The sequence below is a fragment of the Ascidiella aspersa genome, chromosome 5 (assembly GCF_963924565.1).
Source record: "Ascidiella aspersa chromosome 5, kaAscAspe10.2, whole genome shotgun sequence".
NCBI lineage: Eukaryota > Metazoa > Chordata > Ascidiacea > Phlebobranchia > Ascidiidae > Ascidiella > Ascidiella aspersa.
Window position 1 is genome coordinate 30,529,591 of NC_139451.1, and position 13,941 is coordinate 30,543,531.

Sequence of the window (13,941 nt, forward strand, 5' to 3'; positions counted from 1 at the left end):
TTGTTTAGGCTTTTTAATGTAATACAAAGGTTCGTGCGCCTAGTCAATTAAATACTGAGGTTATTATTCAAGAAGAAAAGGGGAACTGTTTTGTATATTTGACAGAAAAATATATGTTTCGCAAAACAGGCAAAATTTCCTCGTTACAACTTTTTTTGAAATGTTTGTTTAAATGAAATAAAATAAATGCCAAATTTTTGCTCTTAACAAGAATTTATTTTTTTTAATGAAGCAATTACTACAGTAGATTTACGCGCTCGCAAGGCCATTATTCGCTGATTTACTTTTCTCTCTTAAAAGTCAAACTCCTGATTTAAATCTATTTTATGGTTTACAATACAAGACGAAGAAAAAATGTTGAGTGAATTTCGTTGCAGCCCGACAAATGTTTGTAATCTATTTCAGATAATAAACAGTTAGCAAAATGAATCCTTTGCTAACATTGCAACTGTTGTATATTGCATTGCCCGTCCTCACGCAAAGTGTTCTCCCAGATGCAATTGCACCAGCAACAGAAGTTAAAAAAGGTAGGTAAAGCGTCAAAAACGCTGCGTTTTCTATCGAATTATAACATAGCTTTTATAAGTAGTGCAATTATTATTGACTCGGCAAAAAAAAGTCAAAAAAACACGTCCGGCCAAAAATTTAAAGTCAAAATCGATTACACAAAATTTTAACAGTACGAGAATTTATTAATACCCACTACAGTTGTTATTGCAAGCTGCATAGCATTTATATTTCCTTCCCATAACAGTAATTAAGATATCATTGTAGCGTGTTTTTCTTGTCATTTTGTCAACTGCGAATTCTAACTTTAATTATTAATTTGCGCCTTATCATAATTTGACAAATTTATTTTTATCCAAAAAAATCAGATTGTAAATATTACTAACAGTTACCCGGCCGCGATTGTCAGGCCTTACAGTTGCCAGGCTTTATCCTAATTGTTATTAAACGAAGAAAACAGAAACTAAAATGTAATTTGTGTTTTAGTTATCATTAAGATTTAGCTTGGACTTTTTCGGTTAATCATATTAATAACCGGCGAGCCCGATCTGGCCCACAAGCCGTAGTTTGGTGATAAAACAGTTTTATTAGACATCTGAAGTGTGCTTTTAATCAATATTTGCTTACAAACCGAAAGTGATGTATAGGTCAAACTTCAGCTCTAGTCAAGGGCAATATTTCATATATCTATTTCGTGTTTCACTGCGTTCAATAATCATGGCCCGTTTATGAATCAAAAGCTATCGAAGTTTAACCAAATAAACGTTACGGTCTGTTTTATTTACAACGTATTGAAAACTTAATTTTTTTAGGTATATTTGTGCAATTAAGCAACGCGGTGTTCAAATTGTCCCCAAAAATTGATAGCTTTGTAACCTTAAAGCCAGATAAGCTCATTTATTTTCTTGATTTTTTTTCTTGGATATTTTATTTAGTGTAATATTAAATTGTAACGCTGGTGCAGGCATCATACTAAGGATCGTTAGGCCTATCTGCATTATTGCTGATACCGGTGTCCAGGGTTTTTTTAAGGTTTGGTTTGGGTGACCGGTAAGTAGTTTTAAGAGACTGCAAGTGTTTCATTTAAATACCAAAAAATAGCCATATTTGCTTAAACGAATTATTAGTTATTTTTTGGAAAAACGCTGGAGATATTTGAAAACACCTTAAAAAAAAACACTGCCGGTGTCGGTGTTGGCCTAGTTTTTGGTTTTATTGAGGGATTAGCGGTGTTGTAATGACTTGACTTGACTTGACTTAAGTCACTGTTTTCAAATGACTTGATTTGACTTAAGTCATTTGGGTAATATGACTTCACTTGACCTAAGTCTTTCGGACCAATGACTATTTGGGTAAACGGATTCTTAAATCGATACATTAATCGTGTATTTCTCCACCTATACAAGGAATAAATCACATTTAATGTAAACTTTAAGTTTGAAGCATAGAGACCAAAAACAGTATTTAATAAACTATTACCATAATATTCTTTAAATAGCGCGGGAAGTTGTGGGGGATTGCGGCAGACTGTTGCCGCGGGCCACATTGTCATGTAAGACCGGAAACTTTCTGCGGGCCCCTCATAATTTTGTCGCGGGCCGTCGGTTGCTCGCCCCTAGATTAGTAGATGATTACACGAACTAATTTTTTTGTCCGCTGCACTGCACGACCGCTTTATTTGCTAGAATCCTGCAAAGAGGAATTATGCCCGGCTCCACGCCAACCGTACTCGGTACGGGAACGATGCGATCGTTATACATTTGACCTATAACAACGATAAGGACTGCTTTTATGTCTCATGAATGAAATGCTCGCTACTTACCCTGGTGGTTGCTAAATTTTAAATTCGACAACCGCTAGGTGCACTGAGCTGAGCAAAGCGTAATTTGTATTTAAATTCTATTGTGGCGAGCGTTTCACGCTTTGCTAAACTCAAGCCCAGCGCAGCTCACTGCAGCTGTAGTGAAAATAATTTCACGCCCAGTGCAGCTGTAGTGTAAACGGGCCTTAAGCTGTATTTACAGTTACACCAAATACTTTTACACTTTACATGGAAAACATTGCAAAGCGGCATATAGCGTGCTGTTTTTGCAAACTAAACGATTGTTATACACCCCACAGAATTTTGGCTGACTTTTTCGTTGTTAAAAGTGTTACTTAACTTTTTTATTTATTTAATCAGATAGAAAATACAGATTGGTCACATAAAATCATTTATGTTACTAGCAAACATACAGCAGAAATGCAAAAGCAAAAACCTCATCATTGTATTGTAGTTCTCGTTTTTCTATCGCTCAATGGAATGCAGTTTTGTAATTTTCATGATTTACATCGAACATATTGTGCCGCAACCAAATTAAAATGTACCAATAAAAGCAATACATTTTGTGTTTAAGATTACTATATGGAACAACCAACTGTAGAAAGCATGTCAAGTGGACTGAATATGAACCTGATTTTGTCATAGTAATGTGGTGCTCTTTTGACCTTAGTTGCACCAAGTCACTTAGATTTTTTCAGTTGGCGCATACTTTCCAGATGGGGATCAACAACTTTTTAAAACAATTTTTGAAAGATCATTAATTGCCTAATTAGAAGCAGGTTAAGCTAAATAACAAAGTAGTTAAAATTGATAAATAATCACTGATGGGTTTATGTGTCACAGCCCATTTGATTGCCTAGCTCTTTGCCGAGCTATTGAGTACTACAAATAGATTCGGAAATAAATGAAAAATATTACTAACTCTTTATTACCACCATGTGAACCCCAGTCTGGAAAGTATGGCACATTTGACGAAATCTTGCAGGTGCACCGCCGAAAAAATCCGGGTAACCAGGTACAACAAAGGTCAAACAATATTTGGGGTGCATTTCAGATTTTTTTGGGTGCACTTTTAAGAGGTTGAAAAAAACTCGCGGGTGCACTTGCCATACTTTCCACAGTTGTGTGAACCCCAGCGCTAAGCCCAACCCTAACTTAAAGTAATGCATAACCAATATTGGGTGTGCCTAACCCGGTGTTCTAGGTAACCCACTTTTCTCTTTTTATACTCTTTCAAAAGTCAAGAGGTCACAAAATAATAAGAAAGCTATCATTGACAATCACAATCTAATTTTTTCAAAAACTAAAAAAATATTTTGCACGTGTATTTATAAAGCTTAATATATAGTGAGCCAAGGTCAATCATAATATCGAAATACCTGATGAAGCAGGGTTGTGCGAAAGATTGACGAGAATTCAATACAATTTATTGCAATGGCATAAAAATTTAATATTCTTGTCAATGTTTTTTTTAATTAAGCTCCAAATTCAGTTGTGGGAAATGTAGTGTGTCCTGGTGGAACATCTCAATGCCCAGATGGAAGCACTTGCTGTAAGCTTACTACTGGACAATGGGGATGCTGCCCACAACCTAATGTAAGATCTTCTGTAAATAATTTGCTTTTTAAAACACTGTGGGTGGTAGCGTCAAGAAAACTAACTAAATCAGTCTCAATCAAATTAAAAAAGCATGGCCATTGGCCAGGCAAGAAAAACCAGCCTGTGATGAGATTCAAACTCACAACCTGGTTTACACCGCTATGTGTTACACAGGCTCAGAGGGGAGCAAATCGAAAATCCATCCTTACAATGTAGATATCATATTTGCAACATTTCTATTTTAAACCAAATTTAGGGTAGTTTTTAACACTTGCAATTTGATCAGACATGCTAATTTAATATTGAAACACGCTGAAAGTAAAAGCCTCATCAGCAATATTTACACAACACCTTTATACTCTCTAACCAAGGTTTTTTATTGTTGTAGGCTGTTTGCTGCAATGATGGACAGCATTGTTGTCCACAAGGATACACTTGTAATGTTGGGGCTGGATCTTGCTCCAAAATGTTGTCTACACCTTGGCTTGAAAAGACCGGTTAGTTTCATAGGTTATTTTGAAATGCAAGCAAAATGCACCTTCATAAAAAAATCAACTGCAAGATATTTGATATCCATGACAATTTAATTTAATATAAGACGCATGGCAATTTAACCGGAATCTCACACAAAAATATAGAATGTTTATGTGTAATATATAAGGTGTTTCACACAGTGTTTAGTTTATGCCCAAAATTTTGGCAATAGTTTTTTTTTTCACTGCGAATTAGGTCTGTGGAGTCGGTCTCATAACTGACAAAGTCAGTTTGTTTTGCCTGAAAGTCAAATTGAAATAAAAAAAGATATCCACGGTAAAAAGAGTTTAAGAACCCTTGATTTAAAGAAATGTTTTTCTCGACTCAGCTTTGATTGCGGTTGTTGGAACTGAAGTAGGAAATGTAGTGTGTCCTGGTGGAACATCTCAATGCCCAGATGGAAACACTTGCTGCCAATCTTCTACTGGTCAATGGGGATGCTGCCCAAGTCCTAATGTATGTTGTTTAAATATAGTACGCTCAGTAAAGGGTAGTAGGTGGGATTTTGCTTTCAGGTTATGAAACATATTAATCTGTGATTTTAATGTAGTACTGTATTTTTCAATAAAAGATGCACTCACACATGTATGTTAACGACTGTGATCTAACCCTTCTGAAGCTGCTTTTTGACCAACGATTACAGCTAATTTGAGTACTCTATTTTCTAAAAAATTACGTGAAAATATTTGAAGTAAAAAGTCCATTATTGTTGTAGGCTGTTTGCTGCAGTGACCACAAGCATTGTTGTCCCAATGGATACACTTGCAGTAGTGGAGGTTTATGCATGAAAACATTGTCTACTCCTTGGCTGCAAAAATCTGGTTTGTTGCCTCTTAAATAGTTTGAAAATTACATGTTTTTAAAAGGAAATTTTGCAATCTCTTTTTTTTAAATAAACATATATAGTTTATAGTTCATTTTTGTTTTCCCATCTATTTGAACTACTGAATTGTTTTATTAGGCTGTGTTTTTCTAGTGTATATATCAAGTTTTTTTATATTTTTAGACCAGTCCAGGCAAACGTTAGGTTACTCGAACTTAAATCTTGAAATTACTTGCTCTTTGTCAAAATTAACACTGAATATTGCAAAGCAAGTTAATTATGAAATTAACCCTAAAACAGTCACTAAAAACACACATTTTTGGCTGCGTATCGGGACACTGCGGAGTCTATTTATTTTGCTGAAGTCAAATATGGGACTTGAGTGAGCCCTGTAAGACCACATGAAAGTACGCATTAAGAAAATATGCACACGCATTACCAATCATTATGAGTGGGTTGCTGAATGTCAACCCAGTTTAAGTTATGTAAATAAGTGGAATACATGCTGGAGAGTCTGGGCCAGACTCTTAATTAAATGGACTTGAGACATGGAGGTCTTGCTAGGGTTTATTTTTGGTCAGATTTAAACCCCAGTCTTGAACTTTTAGAGAAATGTTTTTTTCTTGATTCAGCTTCTCTTGCGGTTGTTGGAACTGAAGTAGGAAATGTTGTGTGTCCTGGTGGAACATCTCAATGCCCAGATGGAAGCACTTGTTGTAAGCTTACTACTGGACAATGGGGATGTTGCCCAATACCTAATGTAAGAAGTTCTATAAACAGTTTACTTTTAAAAACATTGTAGGTGGTATCCTCAAGAAAACTTACTAAATCAGTCTCGATCAATTTATAAGAGCATGGTCAGGCTAGAAAAACTAACCCATGATGAGATTTAAACTCACGACCTCGTCCATAGCGGAACCATCACTCTACCAAATGTGTTGCACAAGCTCAGAGGGGAGCAAGTCAAAAATCCATCAATACAATGTAGAAACCATATTTGCAACATTTCTATGTTAACCAAATTAGGGTAGTTTTTCCACCTAATACTTGCAATTTGGCCACACATGCTAATTTAATATTGAAACACGTTGAAAGTAAATTTCAGGTATATGCTGGTTTTTGCAAAAAAAAGCCTTGTTAGCAATATTTACAGAACACCTTTATGCTCTCTAGCCGAGGTTTTTAATTGTTGTAGGCTGTTTGCTGCAATGATGGACAGCATTGTTGTCCACAAGGATACACTTGTAATGTTGGGGCTGGATCTTGCTCCAAAATGTTGTCTACACCTCAGCTTGAAAAGACCGGTTAGTTTCATCTTAGTTATTTTTATATGCAAGCAAAATGCACCTCCATAAGACAACCATTTGCAAGATATTTGATATCCATGACAATTCAATTTAATATATGACAATATGGCAGTTTAACCTGAAAATCTCACACAAAAAATATACAAGTGTTCAGACAATGTATAGTTCATGCCCAAACTTTTAGCGAACAATTTTAATCTTAATGAGGGTTGTGGAGTCAGACTCATGACTCATAACTTAATAGAGTCGGTTTGTTTCGCTGATTGTGAACTCTGGAATTAGTAAGACTACATAAAACTACCTGAGTCTGACATGCGCAATACCACATTTTAAAACTGATAAGGCCACAAACTGTTAATTGTAAAGGTGGAATAGCATATGGTGGAATATTTTCTAACAACATATTGTGGTTGGATGAATTTATATGACACAACTATGAGTGGATTGCGGAATATCCGCCTTGTTTTGTCACATCGATAGGTTTAAAACAGACTGTAGAATTGGAGCCAGACTTGTGACTCGACAAAATTGCACAATTGGCTGGAGTCGGACTCATGATATTTTTAACCAACTCCGCAGCCCTACTGTGAATATTCTTATTTATAATAGTCACTAAGCATAGCCTTTTGTGACTAATGTTTACAGACAATTATATGTCTGCAAACCCTGACATATAATTTTTTTTTTAATTTAATTTACTCAAAAGTCCTGCTTTAGTGCCTAAATTTAGCAATCTTGAACTTGTAGAGAAACATTTTTTCTTGATTCAGCTTCGTTTGCGGTTGTTGGAAATGAAGTAGGAAATGTAGTGTGTCCTGGTGGAACATCTCAATGCCCAGATGGAAACACTTGCTGCCAATCTTCTTCTGGTCAATGGGGATGCTGCCCAAGTCCTAATGTATGTTATATAGCACGCTTAGTAAAAGTGCTTTATATATGGGATAAATATATATTTATAATTGATGTTAATTAAATAAGATGTCTGATTTTTAAGTGACATTTTTTTTTAGGCTGGTCTGGAATCCTACCACTTTTTTGGTAGTAATCAAATGAGAATAATATGGGAAAATAAATATAATAATAATCCTTGATCAACCCAAACGCTAACTCGCACCCTAATCCAAATAATGTAAGAAATATAAACCCCGGACGAAATTTTACTAGCATTCTAGACCAGCTCCATTTATTTCAATACAGATGCCAGATATTTCGGGCAAAACATACAGCAATTCGAGCTGATAGCAAATCTCCATTTTATTATGAAATTTATCAATAAGTGCAATGCTATTAAATTAGATGAGGGTAGAAGGTCGGATTTTGCTCTTGTGTTGGGAAGCATATTTATCTGTGATTTTAATGAAGTACTGAAGAAATTAATTCACAACAAAAAGTCCATTATTGTTGTAGGCTGTTTGCTGCGATGATCACAAGCATTGTTGTCCCAATGGATACACTTGCAGTAGTGGAGGTTTATGCATGAAAACATTGTCTACTCCTTGGCTCAAAAAATCTGGTTTGTTTGCTAACTTAAAGAGTGTAGAAATTTCATTTTTCTAATCAGTAAATTTTGTAATCCAATTTTTATTATAGTAAAATATATAGTATATAGATCATCTTTGTTTCCCCATCTATTTGAACTACCTAATTATTTCATTATGCTGTGTTTTTCTAGTGTATATATCAAGTTTTTTTTACATTTTTAGACCAGTCCAGGCAAACGTTAGGTTACTCGTAATTAAATCTTGAAATTACTTGTTCTTTGTCAAAAACCACAGGAAAGTACACATTAAGAAAATATGCACACGCACCACCAACCCTCATGAGTGGGTTGCTGAATGTCAACCTAAGTTATGTAAATAAGTGGAATACATGCTGTAGAGTCTGGGCCAGACTCTTAATTAAATGGACTTAGGGGTCTTGCTAGGGTTTATTTTTGGTCAGATTTAAAACCCAGTCTTGAACTTTTAGAGAAATGTTTTTTCTTGATTCAGCTTCAATTGCGGTTATTGAAAATGAAGTAGGAAATGTTGTGTGTCCTGGTGGAACATCTCAATGCCCAGATGGAAGCACTTGCTGTAAGCTTACTACTGGACAATGGGGATGCTGCCCAATACCTAATGTAAGATCTTCTATAAATAATTTGCTCTTAAAACATGTGGATGGTAGCCTCAATAAAACTTACTAAATCAGTCTATTAAATTATCCCTTGGTAAGATTTAAACTCACGACCTCGACCATAGTGGAACCATCACTCTACCAATAATGTTACACGAGCTCAGAGGGGAGCAAGTCGAAAATCCATCATTACAACGTAGATTTCATATTTGCAATATTTCTATGTTAAACCAAATTTAGAGTATTTTTTTCTCTTAACACCTGCAATTCAATCACACATGCTATTTTAAGTATTTAAACATCTGAAAGTAAATTTTTGGTGTATATTGGTTAAATTTAAAAAAATCCTCGTCGGTAATATTTACACAACACCTATATACTCTCTAAACAAGTTATTTTAATTGGTGTAGGCTGTTTGCTGCAATGATGGACAGCATTGTTGTCCACAAGGATACACTTGTAATGTTGGGGCTGGATCTTGCTCCAAAATGTTGTCTACACCTTGGCTTGAAAAGACCGGTTAGTTTCATAGGTTATTTTGTAAATACAAACAAAATTCACCTCCATAAGACAACCAACTGCAGGATCTTTGATATCAAATTCAATTTAATATAAGACATATGGCAATTTAACCTGCACATCTCACCCACAAAATATAGATTATATACATTAAAAGTGTTTCACACTATGTTTATTTTATGCCCAAGCATATGGCAGTAGTTTTTTTTTTACTGTGAACCTGGGCTTTGGAGTCAGACTAACTCTAGACTTAACAGAGTCCGTTTGTTTTCCTGGATTTATACCAATGACTCAGTGAGACTCAGTAAAACTGCCTGAGTCCGACATGCACATTACCAAATTTTGAAACTGATAAGACGGCAAACTGTGATTTGTAAAAGCGGAATAGCATATGTTAGAGTATTTTCCAACAATATATCGCGGGCGGATGAATTTATATAACACAACTATGAGTGGATTGCGGAATATCCGCCTTGTTTTGTAACATCAATGGTAACAGTCTGCAGAGTTCGGACTCGTGACTCGACCAAATTGCACATTTGGTTGGAGTTGGGCTTATGCTATTTTTAAACAACTCCGCAGCCCTACTGTGAATATTAACATTTTGTTATAATAGTCACTTTGCATAGAATTTTATGACCAATGTTTACAGACAAATATATTTTAGCAAACCCTGACATATAAAAAAAAATTATTTTATTTTATTGATTTACTTAAAGTCCCACTTCAGTTCCTAAATTTGATAATCTTGAACTTTAGAAGAAATGTTTTTTCTTGATTCAGCTTCGATTGCGGTTGTTGAAATGGAAGTAGGAAATGTTGTGTGTCCTGGTGGAACATCTCAATGCCCAGATGGAAACACTTGCTGCCAATCTTCTACTGGTCAATGGGGATGCTGCCCAAGTCCTAATGTAAGTCATTTAAATATAGTACGTTTAGCAAGAGTACTTTGTATGTGGGATATATATCTTTGTAATACATGGCAATAATAATTTGTTCAAGAATTGGTATTTGAGTCTCCAACCCATGACAGATATTTGAGCCAAAAGTACCGTGATACGATCTAATAGCAGATCACCACTTTAAAGTATGATTCAATACAAAATGAAATTATTCATTTGGTAAAATGAGCAAAATTGATCAATCTGATTAGTGCAGTGCCGATAAATTATATTAGAGTTGTGGGACGAATTTTGCTCTTGTGTTAGGAAGCATATTTATCTGTGATTTTAATGTAGTAAGTATTTTTGAATGAAAGATGAACAAACATATATGTTAACGACTGTGATCTAACCCTTCTGAAGCTGCTTTTCGACAAACGAATATGGCTGGTTTGAATACTGTGTTTATTAGGAAATTTCCTGAAAACCAAAAAGTCCATTATTGTTGTAGGCTGTTTGCTGCAGTGATCACAAGCATTGTTGTCCCAATGGATACACTTGCAGTAGTGGAGGTTTATGCATGAAAACGTTGTCTACTCCTTGGCTGGAAAAATCTGGTTTGTTGCCTAACTTAAAGGGTGTAAAAATTCATAGCTTATATTTTTGTTCCCCATCTATTTGAACTACCTAATTGTTTCATTAGACTGTGTTTTTTCTAGTGTACATATCAAGTTTTTTTAACATTTTTAGACTACTTCAGACAAATTTTAAGTTATTCTTACTTTGTCAAAATTAACACCGAATATTGAAAAGCAAGCTAATAATGAAACTAAGCTTTTTTAATCAAAGTCCTGCTTCAGCCCGCAATTTGGCAATCTGGAACCTTTAAAGAAATGTTTTTTTTTCTTGATTCAGCTTCCAGTTTAGTTGTTGGAACCGAAGTAGGAAATGTAGTGTGTCCTGGTGGAACATCTCAATGCCCAGATGGAAGCACTTGCTGTAAGCTTACTACTGGGCAATGGGGATGCTGCCCACAACCTAATGTAAGATCTTCTATAACGTTATTAATTAACATTACCTGTTTTAAAAAAGCCTTGTCGTCAGTAATATTTACACAACACTTATATACTCTCTAACCAAGTTTTTTTTATTACTCCAGGCTGTTTGCTGCAATGATGGACAGCATTGTTGCCCACAAGGATACACTTGTAATGTTGGGGCTGGATCTTGCTCTAAAATGCTGTCTACATCGTGGCTGGAAAAAACTGGTAGGTTACATGAGACAAATTCTCTAACAAAAACGCTTATGTCACTAAAAGCCCACTTTTTGTAAATAAATAACCTAAATTTCCTAAAAAATACTTGAAAACTCCGATTTTTAAACGACTGTTAGTTGTATATGGATAGGTAATTAATAGGGCCCGCAAAAGTCAATAAAGTTAAAAATTTTTAAGGACCTCGTCTGTCCACGAATCAAAGAATAAAGTTGTTTTCAGCACCTAGGGGACTGTTTCTAGGAAGTTTATAGGTTAAAATAAAGTTAAAATTTACAATAAAGTTAAATTTTTTTAATAAAGTTAAAATTTGTTAAATTCTGTTTTTTGCCAAAGTTTTTGTGTTTCTTGAGTGTAATTTTTGTAAAAATCGTCGTGGAAGCATTGTAAATCAGGAACTGCGACACAATTAAACCATATTAACTTTATCTTCATAAACGTGGTCTTTTCAAAGATCAACAATTTGAATTTTAGAAATATCCTACTGACATTGTGTAATGCAAAAATGCCTAGGCTAAGCAAGCTAAATCTATCGCCAAAAAAACCGATGCACTTTTTATAATCCATAAAACAACTTGACTTTGCGACAAATTATTACGTTTGGGTCTGAAATCGACAAAATATTATGTTTGGGGAACTGGCATCAATTCAAGGAAGAACTGTGGCCTCTACAAACAAGCAATTTCGTTAGGTTAAAATAAAGTTAAAATTTGATAACAATAAAGTTAAAAAATTTTTTTTTTAGGTTAAAATAAAAATGGCCCTAGTAATTAATTACCTATATTTGGTTGTCCATAAGTTTGATAAACCTTTCCTGAAAAAATTGCTTTCCTAATTCAGCTTCTAGTAAGATTGTTATTACTTTTTCCTTAACGCCTATTTATAGTAAATGGATAGTTAATTGTCTACCTATGTTTGTCGATAAATTTGTAAGGCTTTTCTGTTAATTAATTGTCTTTCTTGATTCAGCTTCAATTGCGGTTGTTGGAACTGAAGTAGGAAATGTAGTGTGTCCTGGTGGAACATCTCAATGCCCAGATGGAAGCACTTGCTGTAAGCTTACTACTGGACAATGGGGATGTTGCCCACAACCTAATGTAAGATCTTCTATAACGTTATTAATTAACATTACCTGTTTTAAAAAGCCTGATCAGTAATATTTACACAACACCTTTATGCTCTGTAACCAAGGTTTTTTATTGTTGTAGGCTGTTTGCTGCAATGATGGACAGCATTGTTGCCCACAAGGATACACTTGTAATGTTGGGGCTGGATCTTGCTCCAAAATGTCAACTACACCTTGGCTTGAAAAAACTGGTAGGTAATGTAAGAATATAACTTTAAAATTGCAACTTTGTCAGAATCGTCTGATTATGATAAAAACGGGTAGGTTTGCGTTTGCTGTAAATTACCTAAAAATACCTAAAACCATTGATTTTTAAACGACTGTTAGTGGTAAATGGATAAGTAATAATTATCTATACCTGGTTGTCCATAAGTTTGATAAACCTTTGCTACAAAACAAGCTTTCTTAATTTAACTTCTTGTAAGATTGTTATTGCTTGTAAAAAGTGATTTTACTTGTAAAAAGTCCCAATTGCTAAACGCCTACAGTTATATCAAATTGATAGTTAATGTCTACAATTATTTGTCAATAAATATGGAAATCTCTTCTGCTAATAAAATTTTTTTTTTCATTCAGCTTCCAGTTTGGTTGTTGGAACCGAAGTAGGAAATGTAGTGTGTCCTGGTGGAACATCTCAATGCCCAGATGGAAGCACTTGCTGTAAGCTTACTACTGGACAATGGGGATGTTGCCCAATACCTAATGTAAGATCTTCTGTAAATGTTTACGATATAACATACTCAACATAATGCAATGTTGTTGTAGGCTGTTTGCTGCAATGATGGGCAGCATTGTTGCCCACAAGGATACACTTGTAATGTTGGGGCTGGATCTTGCTCTAAAATGCTGTCTACACCGTGGCTGGAAAAAACTGGTAAGTTACGTGAGACAAATTCTTTTAAAAACGTTCATTTTACTAAAAGCTTTTGTAAATGAATATGACCAAATTACGCTAAAAAGTACTTAAATTCCGATTTTTAAACGACTGTTAGTGGTAAATGGTGAAGTAATTAATTATCGATGTTGGTTGTCCATAAGAAAACTTTTCTGCTAATTTATGATTTTTTTATTCAGATTCCAGTTTGGTTGTTGGAACTGAAGTAGGAAATGTAGTGTGTCCTGGTGGAACATCTCAATGCCCAGATGGAAGCACTTGCTGTAAGCTTACTACTGGACAATGGGGATGCTGCCCAATACCTAATGTAAGAACTTCTATAAATGTTTACGATATAACATACTCAACATAGTGCAATGTTGTTGTAGGCTGTTTGCTGCAATGATGGACAGCATTGTTGTCCACAAGGATACACTTGTAATGTTGGGGCTGGATCTTGCTCTAAAATGACAACTACAACTTGGCTGGAAAAAACTGGTAGGTTACGTGAGACAAATTCTTTTAAAAACGTTCATTTCACTAAAAGCTTTTGTAAATGA

The 13,941-nt window shown here is 34.9% G+C and overlaps 1 protein-coding gene across 1 annotated transcript in view; it reads left to right on the plus strand.

The window, feature by feature from the left end:
* Positions 1-347: 347 nt before the first annotated feature.
* LOC146146314 (uncharacterized) overlaps positions 348-13,941 on the plus strand; it is a 50,113-nt gene continuing 36,519 nt past the window's right edge. The window contains exons 1-21 of the mRNA XM_083390716.1: positions 348-527; positions 3,810-3,925; positions 4,317-4,425; positions 4,791-4,918; positions 5,178-5,283; positions 5,918-6,045; positions 6,481-6,589; positions 7,363-7,490; positions 8,000-8,105; positions 8,584-8,711; positions 9,118-9,226; positions 10,010-10,137; positions 10,619-10,724; positions 11,023-11,150; positions 11,267-11,375; positions 12,351-12,478; positions 12,590-12,698; positions 13,084-13,211; positions 13,273-13,381; positions 13,582-13,709; positions 13,771-13,879. Coding sequence (XP_083246842.1) covers positions 425-527; positions 3,810-3,925; positions 4,317-4,425; positions 4,791-4,918; positions 5,178-5,283; positions 5,918-6,045; positions 6,481-6,589; positions 7,363-7,490; positions 8,000-8,105; positions 8,584-8,711; positions 9,118-9,226; positions 10,010-10,137; positions 10,619-10,724; positions 11,023-11,150; positions 11,267-11,375; positions 12,351-12,478; positions 12,590-12,698; positions 13,084-13,211; positions 13,273-13,381; positions 13,582-13,709; positions 13,771-13,879 — 2,452 coding nt within the window. The 5' untranslated portion in view covers positions 348-424. The remainder of the gene's footprint in view (positions 528-3,809; positions 3,926-4,316; positions 4,426-4,790; positions 4,919-5,177; positions 5,284-5,917; positions 6,046-6,480; positions 6,590-7,362; positions 7,491-7,999; positions 8,106-8,583; positions 8,712-9,117; positions 9,227-10,009; positions 10,138-10,618; positions 10,725-11,022; positions 11,151-11,266; positions 11,376-12,350; positions 12,479-12,589; positions 12,699-13,083; positions 13,212-13,272; positions 13,382-13,581; positions 13,710-13,770; positions 13,880-13,941) is intronic.